The sequence below is a fragment of the Nanorana parkeri genome, unplaced genomic scaffold (assembly GCF_000935625.1).
Source record: "Nanorana parkeri isolate BGI_ZX_2015 unplaced genomic scaffold, ASM93562v1 scaffold1498, whole genome shotgun sequence".
Taxonomy (NCBI): Eukaryota; Metazoa; Chordata; class Amphibia; order Anura; family Dicroglossidae; genus Nanorana; species Nanorana parkeri.
The window spans coordinates 353,620-363,378 of NW_017307766.1; the positions used below are offsets into that span (position 1 = coordinate 353,620).

A 9,759-nucleotide genomic window follows, 5' to 3' on the forward strand; every position below is an offset into this window, starting at 1 on the left:
TATATATATATATAGAGGCATTAGTGTAAGGTATGGTGGGGAGTGACATTGCTACACATCACTGCACCCTTCAATTGCAAAAAGTACTGATCGGTAAACAACAAGTAATTGTAAAAGTATGATCTGCAATAGTTCAATCTGATTTTCATTACCTCTGCATGATCAATAGAAGTGTACAGACTAGATACATCACACATTACTAAAATAGGATAACAAATTAAACAAATATAATTGAGCTTCAATAAAAATCAGTAGTATCTTTGGTATACAAAACTGTATTAATTATCAGCAGTGTAAGCACAGTATCAGAAATTTGGCCAAAAGTGTACTTGCAGATCCCATATATGCCACTATCAGCCTCCATGGTGGTCATTTTGAGTGTTTATGTATTGTATTACCCAAATTACTATTTTAAGTTATGAACCGCTATATAACTGAGACTGAGTACTGTATTGTGTCCTGCCATACTCTGTGTAATTATCTGGATATGCCTGGGCAGAACAATAACCCCATTTACAATTCATTAGTGTGCAACACCCTCGTGGACAGTGATAACCCACAACACAGACTATATTCAATTACTAGCTCCCACCTCAGGTGGAATATTTAAAACAAAAATAAAACTATATACATATGTCTTATGATGATTTGACATAAATGCATAAGGTAACAGTGGGCAATAGATACAATTAGGTCACTACAGAGTATTTCTCTATCAAATAAACACTTATTACCTTATCAATGATCGTTTTAGCGTGTGCATTGGTCACAACTTTTTCACATTTTCTCTGTACATTAAATGTTGGATTTAAAGTCATTTTTTTTATAAACAGTGCTGTCAGACAACTGCCTCAATATTTCCTATTCATAATTATCCATATTCATCATTACTATCTATCTTTCCTTGTTGGCTGGTTTAATTGTTATATCTTATCATTTTGACCATTCTCTGTTACTGTGTGGGAAAATTGGGGATATGGTCAATATTATAATTATCCATCAAGAGTTTATCTATATGTGTTTTCACTTTTTTAATAAATATTTCAGCAGGAGGAAAAAAAGTGGGTGAAACAACATTACTTTTGTTCCATCACCCCAAGGTTCATACGAACAACTTATTTCTAGTTTCAGAACTAGATAATGCTGGTGGTTAGACTACCACAATGTTTTCAATGTGATCTGATGATACAACCAATACAGACCTTTTTGTAGTACAAATGTATCCATGTTATGTTCAACCCTAATTCAAAACAGATTGTTCAGCTGGAGTTAGATTTACCTGGGTTGATTTATTAAAGGCAAATAGGCTGTTAATTTAGCTAGGGAATTTCCCCCTAGCTTGGTGAATGTGGTGAAACTTCACTTTGCAAGGAATATCTAATCACATGTAAGGGAAATTAAAAAAACTGTATTTTTGCTTGCAAAAATTGGATAATGGAAGTCTGCAGTGCTTCCACTCTAAGCTAAGTGAAGCTTCACTAAGCTAAAGGTAAATATCCCTTGCAAAGTCTCTTGCCACTTCCCCTCTGCCTGGAGGCCTTTGATTGGTGGTAACTGATAAAGAAGAAGAACCAGTAGATATAGTGGAAAGAGCCAGTGCATTATGAACCTACCAGCAGTATAGGATTATGTTCTTCTTAAAGGAGAACTATGGGGTCAGTGTTCTTCCCCATAGTTCTCCTTAGGATAACGGGAGGACACAAACTAGCGTCCTCCCGTTACCCTAAGCTCAGTATACCGCAAGCTACAGCTCGCGGTATACTGAGACACCGCAGCCCGGAGCGGATCCCGACTTAGACGACGGGAACCGCCCAGCTGTGGGAGTGACAGCTGGCTCTGCCTATCTAGAGGCAGAGCCAGATGTACCCGCCCCCTCCCCCATCCGTTCCGCCAGTCAGCGCTGGCAGATCGGAGCGGGGAGAGGGGAATCCAGCCCCTCCCCCTGTCATGGCAGAGAGCCGTGACTGGATCGAGAGGTGAGCGAACCCGGTATGTGTTCACTCACCTCCCGATCTACTGAGCTGACCTGTGACAGTCTCATTGTCACAGGTCGGCTAGAACTATGAGGTGAGTGAAAAGCACTCACCTCATAGTTCTCCTTTAATTCAGGATCAGACCAACTATATACCAGGTTGGATTATTCTGAAATTGTTCAACAATTTTTAAATGCAGCTTTTCATAGATTGGTGAACCTCTGCCATCTTCTTCTGAGATACTCTGACTCTCTAAGATGTTCTTTTTATACCCAATCATGTTACTGACTTGTAGCCAATTAACCTAATTAGTTGCAAAATGTTATTTTTGCTCTTCGTTTTTAGTACCACTTACTTTGTCAGGTTTTTTGTGCCCTGCCCCAACTTTTTTGAGAAGTGTTGCTGCCATTAATTTCAAAATTACCTTATTTTTTTCTTAAAATGGTAAATTTTCTCAGTTTAAACATTTGATATGTTTTCTATGTTCTATTATAAATAAAATCTGGGTTTATGAGATTTGCAAATCGTTGCATTCGGTAGATTTTACACATCTTCCCATATATGTGTATACAACGTTTGTGCATTTAAATAACCGGAAAATACCCCATGACTTTTGTGAACATAATTTATTATGAACAAAATTAAAAACGGTTAATACAATGCAGTATCATAGTTAATAAATAACAAAAACATGGAGTGTTGCTTATATATGTTTGCCTCATTATTGCCTTTACTATAGAGATGTTTCCAATTTGAAGTACTTTTCTGCTATAGGAGTGTGAGCACCTTGAAATATAGTTTTATGTGAATATGTTGCTCATGTGTTTGCAGTTTAGATCCATCTATATTTCATTGTTTTATTTATTTTAGGAAAGAGACCTTTTCATGACATTTAATATATCAATGCATCGTTCCTGGTGGATGGAAAATGGTCCAGGATGCATGGTTACCTCAGTAACTCCAGCTCCAGAGTGGGCACCAGAAGATCATCGTTATATAACTATCTCTGAGTGCTTATTAGAGTACCAGTATATAGAAGTGGCACACAGCTCTCTCCAGATCTTTTTTTCTGTAAGTAAAAAGCTTTTGTGCTTTGACTCATACTGTTGCTTTTGTTGTTATCTTTGGGGTGTTATTTACAAAGTTTGAAAACAATGAATAAAGAATTTTGTTGAAAGTTACAAAATATGTATTTAGAAATTCTGTTGTAGCAATGGCTGTTGACCTCTTTTTATGAACAAGACTAAACATTTGCACTGTTCCTCATTTGAAACTTTGTAAAGTAAATAGAGAATAAGAGAACTGTGTCAGTTACACTTGATAATAGATGGTAGGTGTGACTGGCATGGACACTAGTGCTGTGATAATGTCCTATTACAAAATATTTTTATATGTGCCAGGAGACTTTTTGTAGGGGTTGATACAGGGAAGGACACATACATTGTTACTTGGCAGCTAAAACTTGGTGTTCAGACACAAAATCCCCAAGCCACTATAGAAATATTACAGAAAATACATGATGCAAATGCTTGCAACCTTTTTTAAATTGAAAAAGCTTTGACATTTTAAGCATATATCAAGGTGGGTCTACTATTTATCTATTGGTATTAGATTGGTAGATAGTGACTGATGAACATTACATAAGTACTTAGACAGATCTGATGATTATTACTGGATTTATATTTCCTGCCACCTGCCCACCTGCCCCTGTCTCCTGGCAATAAGGTTCTAAGTGTCCAAACTCTAAGACACTCTCTAAGAGTGGGTGAATTGTTCACAACACTTGTTTATTAACAAACAGCAAGTTTTACTAATTTATAGAGCTGAATTTACCATAATGTTATATGTGGGTTGGAAACAGGATTAGAGGGGCAGCACCAAGCCAAAAATGTTACCAACTGATTATTTTTCTTGATTTAAATGCCCTAAGCTCTCTATCTCTGGACATGTGTGGCTTAATTCAGCTAGGTGCAGGAAATGTAGGAATGAGTCAAAAGGAATGACTTTAAAAAAATCTTGTTTGATGGTCTGTACGGTTGAAAATTAGCTGTACATATAATATAGGCTACATGCTACCTCCAAAAGCACTGTGTAGCAGTAGTGTAATAATAATGTAATAATGCAGCAATGTAACAATGTAACTATATAATCATCCACAGTCAGATAAGTAGTGTTAGTTGTGTGTCAGTGTATTGTCCATGTCATTTTCCAATAATTTTTACGCCATCTATGAGGGTTTGAATGTCTTTCTTTCACACTACACATTATTCCATATATTGTTTGTGTTAGCCCGAGCATTAAACTACCTGTATGATTTACAGACAAGCTATCTGTATGGTCTGAAAATTGCCCTCAACAGACTGCTGTATTCCCTAAATTGATTTCTAAATATAAAATGATTGAACTTCATAGGCTGAGCAGCTGCATGATTGGCCCGAGCCTAGGTCATAATAATTTCATATAAAGGATGTTCATTGGCTTAGCTTGTGAGATTTTTTTCTTACACGCTTAGCAATCAATTATGAGGGCTTCCAATTGATTGTGATTGCTGTCAATTATCACACATATTTAGCATAACTAAAAATTACCCCTGTACCCTTGTCGTAAATAGCTACCTAAATAATTGTTAGATTTCACTTGAAGGGCACATTAAATATACTGTATTCAGTAATAGTTTATTTGCTGTTTTGTCGAATGTTAGAAAAACATTTTCTACAATGCTCTTCTTGGATTCTGCACACAGTAATGAGCCATTTTAAAGCTGTGCTAAGCACATGAAACACATTTTCATTCAGATAATGAAGTACTTCATTAATCTGATAATTACAATGTAAAGCTTTTGTAATGAGCATGCACCAGGTTGATAATGACCCTGCCAACATTGCGTAACCCCAGTTTTTGTTTTTGGCTTGTTCGTGTAACTCTGCTACGGTCATTATACTGTTGGTACATGCCTTTAACTGAGAGTTTAACTAGCAAAGAAAATACCTATTTTAAGGCTTTATTACCATCAACTGGCTTTCCTGTGTTCTAGTTCAATGATTGTGCATGTGGCAAGAGATGCTTTGTAGTCACTTTCCATGGCAATAAACAACAACATTTTAATGTAGTCATTTGGACGTCTTTCAGCTCCACTGTCCATACACCTCAGCTTCATTGTGTCCAGCCTCCTTCACTAATGATAGCTGCTTTGTGCTTCTTTCTGCATAATGCAAAAAAAAACATAATGGAAAGATGAAAGTGTACAGAACACATTTGGCATAAACTAATGGAAATAAGTGATTATTAATTTAATACCAATGTAACATTACTTTGTTGTTACAAACAACTGATTTATTAAACTAAATCTTATGAAAATGAAACACATTTTTACACTGTGAAACCTAGCAACCAATATTTTTTTAACAGCAAAACAGTGACATCTTTAAACAAACCAATTCATACCAGCATCTCAAATCTTCTGTATGACACCAGTCTTAATGTGTATTTTTGTATACTTTGTATTTTATATTGAAATGTATTTGAGCATAAAACTAGCAAAAACTGCTTTGGGTGGGCCCTCAAGTGACCACTAGTCCTGCATTGTATGTGATTATCTGTATTATAGTATTTTATGTTAGAGGGGCAGCCATGTGAACAGAAAAAAGAAGCAGCTTCATGATATTAGTCATCAAAACTGGAACTGGTGGGGGAGGAGGTCTGAGGGACAGTGGATTAATAATCTAGTAATCTCCCTCTATACAAGAAACAAATAAATACGGAGAAAGGCAAAAAATTAACAAGGAAAGAGAAAAGAATGGAGGAAACAGACAGACAAAAGCACTACAGTCACTCTATGCTAAATAAGTTCAATGTTTCAAATGTATGGGATACTCAGAAGGGCTGAACAATATTGGTAATTTTTACTTTCTCAAAATTTCAACAAAAATGTGTACTTTTTGGGCATATTTTGCCACTTTTGCAAATGTATCATAGTCAATGAGGAAAAGGAAAAGTGTTTTTTGGTTATTTGTAATTTATTAAAGGGCTAATAAGGGTTATGCAACCTCCTCTGAATTATCCTAGACCTTCTTTTTGCCAGTCCTCAACAAGCTAGTGCAATTTGGCTGTTGGTTGTCATTGCTAACCATAAGACATGTAGTCAAGAACCAGCTGCACTCCTTACCGGAATAGTAGTAAACCTGCCAAGCAGGTGGGTGCTTGTAGTGACCACGGACGGCCCCGTGAACAATGCAGATCTAGAAAGGATTGTCACCAGCACACCAAAAGTTTTGAAGCAAAAAGTCCTTTATTGACAAATCGCCATCCTATACAAGCGCTTTCGGGGTCTCAGCAGTACCCCTTCATCAGGCTCAGAATGAGCCTGATCCTGATGAAGGGGTACTGCTGAGACCCCGAAAGCGCTTGTATTGGATGGCGATTTGTCAATAAAGGACTTTTTGCTTCAAAACTTTTGGTGTGCTGGCGACAATCCTTTCTAGATCTGCTAACCATAAGAAACCCCATCCTAATGCCACCAAAGAAGCCACCAAAGTATTAGATTTAAGAGAATGAGAAAGTGTTGAATCAAACCTATCTAGCCAAGCTCTTCTGAATTGTTTAGAGAATCCCTTCAAATTGCAAATACAATCTTTAATATTCATGGCATTGTTCACCCTTGCAATTTAATATCCAATTATATAGATTCAGGTTGTTTCCAAAAAGTGATATGCAGAAGAGCAGACTGAATTGATTAAAGTGACACTAAACTCAGGAGTTAAACCTTAAAAATACATTCAAGTACCCTAGGCTGTAAATACTCAACTCATCTCTGAATTGGTGATGAAACTGTCCTTCCTTCTGCAGGGTGGCTACTTCTGTTCCCCATGGTCCCTGTATGTGTTGTAAAGTAGCAACCACTGAAAGCTCACTCCTGCAATTAACTATAATTTCGGAGCGGTGGCTACTTTACAACACACACAGGGACCATGGGAAACAAAAGTAGCCACCATCCAGAAGGAAGGACAGTGTCAGCATGAAATCAGAGATTATTTGAGGATCTACAGCTGAGTGATACACAAATAAGATACATTTTTGTTAATAGTTAAAGTATTTGAATGCATTTAAGATTATGATTTAACTCCTCAGTTTAGTGTCACTTTAAGCTGATAAATAGGTGTTTTTGTAACTGTTTTTGGAAATGTAATTATAATTAATACGAGGAAAATGGAGTCTTCAGAAAGAGACAGGCCAGTTACATTTTAGGATATTTTGTGGACTTCATGATCATGATCAGAATATATGCAATGTTGAATCTGACATCATGCTACATCTTCAGTGAATGTGTAATGAAAAATCTTCTGTTACATACAATATAGCAAAGAAATGGTATTCTGCAGACTGTGCCTTGTCATTTATTACACATAGGCAATTTATGGGAAAATGGGACATGTTATCTTGCTCTTGTAGAGTTGGTGTTGAATTCCATTTTTTCTCAATTTCCATCAAAGCAAGCACTAAGGATTCTAGTGGTGTGGTCAGAAGGTGATACATTAGGAATAGAGTTCAATAGTAGGATCCCTTACCTACTGATAAGTCTTTGATGGTCACAAGCCCATAAAAAAAAGACAGAATGATGATTTAGAGTATCGTCATTGAACAGCTTGCTAGAAGTCTTCAAAAGATAGGCTGGCTATGATAAAAAAAGTGTGTCTCACCACATATGTCTGGATAAACAGAGCTTGTAATTATATTTATGCTTCTGATTTTACTAAGCTGAACTCAACAAATGTTCTATTATATAAATTGGATAAAGAGTTAGGAATAGCATATATAGATAGTAGAGGGAATCGTGTTAGGGAGATGTTAGGTTTTGTGCAGATTTTCCTGTTAATCTTCAGATTATCACCAACAATGGAATGGTATCTTAAAAATTTAGTAATGTTTTTGTTAATACATTCCAGTACCTTTGAGGGAAAAAAACGGTAAATATTTGCTCTACCTTTATCCATGGGATATGGTTCTGGTGTTACACCAGCCAAGAAATCAAGACTGGTAAGCAATGCCAGCATTGCTTTGCAGGAAGTAGGGAATTTATTTTTAAAGGACTGCTATACTAATAACAACACATCTCTCCTCTATGGTGCTTTCATGAGTACTGCTTATAACACAACCACACATAACACATTTTTGCATGATTTTTTGTTTAGATCTGTATACCTTTAAAATGTAATACTTTTTTTTTCTTGGTACTCCAGTCCTGTTCCCCAAATCTATAACCAAATATAATATAGCCACAAATTTCACTTCTAGCAACAAGCTGTGTACACTGTGGCTGACATGCTGCTCTGAAAGTTTTATATATACTACAAAGAGCTTTACTGTGATGTGATATAATCAGTAGATGTGAAGAAGTCAGTTTTAGAGCTTTTTACAGCACAGTATGGTGAACCTGCAGAGAATGCTGCCAGATTGGAGCAGCAGTATAAAATGTAACCCTAAATGTCCTATTCTGTATGCTCATTCATACATACTGCAATGTAAGGTGCAAAAAGCAGTGCTTAACAAATACAGTATGTGGCTGCAGTAAAATATTTGAATGTAGGTTTCAAGCATGGGATTACAGGCGACCTGTGCATTATAGAGATATACGAATCGAAACACTTGTCCATTTTCTAATAAGCAGTTATGCAAAAAGAAAAACAAATACTCAAAACATTTTTGCAAGTATGGGACAACACAGGACAGTGTCTTAGAGTAAAATAAGATGGCCCCACTGTGCATCAAGTGAAATCACACTGAACTGGAAATGGAAGATACTATATGGATAGGCAAGAAAAACAATGTCCCCTCTTCAAGTCAACAATAGCGGTAAAAGCAGATGATAAAATATATTACATATTTAATAAGATAAAACAGAATTACAGGCATTATAATTTCCTTAAATAACCTTTTCTTTTCTTTTTTATTAGACACTGTAGTCCCCTACACATGAGGACTCAGATTAGTAAAAGAAAAGTCAGTACGTCAAGCCAATCAGGCCCCACGGCACAATTCTTTCTCTCAGTAGGAGCTTGCCATTGCCATTGGTCCAAGCCATCCACAGAGCTCAGGCCTCTAACACTGAGTAGAGGCTGTGACAGCTCTTGCCTCTCCAAGTTAGGTTACACAAGCATTGGGGAAGCCCGCTGCTGTGTAACCTAACTACCTGTCAAAAGCCGGATGAATGTAATTAACAGGCAATGCTTCGTCCAGGGTCGGTGCTAGGATTCTAGGCAAGGTAGGAAAGGTGCATTTTTGCGCCCCCGACCCCCTGTAAAAACAGGGCATTTTGAAAAGTACTTGTACTTGTCAAAATGCCCCGATGTTTGCGCTGTTTTTTTTTTCACTTACCTTCGGCGCGGGAGAGCAGTGGCGAGTCAGCGCTGGTCCGGTGGGAGGAGCTCCAGATGGGGTCCTAATTTAGCTGGCCGGCGACAGCCTGAGGTGCCGCGCGTGTCGGGATCCTCTGGCAGTCGCCGGCCAGCTAAATTAGGACCCCACCTGGAGCTCCTCCCACTGGACCAGCGCTGACTCGCCGCTGCTCTCCCGCACCGAAGGTAAGTGAAAAAAAAAACATAGCGCAAACATCGGGGCATTTTGACAAGTACAAGTACTTGTCAAAATGCCCTGTTTTTTCCGCCCTCACCCTGCAGCACCCTCAGGCGGCCGCCTGACTTGCCTTGCGGTAGCGCCGGGCCTGGATCCGTCAATGAAAGGTTAGACAGAAGGGAGGCTTTCCCTGCTGTGTAACCTGTAACAAGCCGCT

At 37.7% G+C, this 9,759-nt stretch overlaps 1 protein-coding gene across 1 annotated transcript in view; it reads left to right on the forward strand.

Moving 5' to 3' along the window:
- Nucleotides 1–8,932, forward strand: part of LOC108798529 (sodium/potassium-transporting ATPase subunit beta-1-interacting protein 2-like) — a 244,365-nt gene extending 235,433 nt beyond the window's left edge. The window contains exons 4-5 of the mRNA XM_018570294.1: nucleotides 2,844–3,044; nucleotides 8,924–8,932. Of these exons, the coding sequence (XP_018425796.1) occupies nucleotides 2,844–3,044; nucleotides 8,924–8,932 (210 nt within the window). The remainder of the gene's footprint in view (nucleotides 1–2,843; nucleotides 3,045–8,923) is intronic.
- The last annotated feature ends 827 nt before the right edge of the window (nucleotides 8,933–9,759 follow it).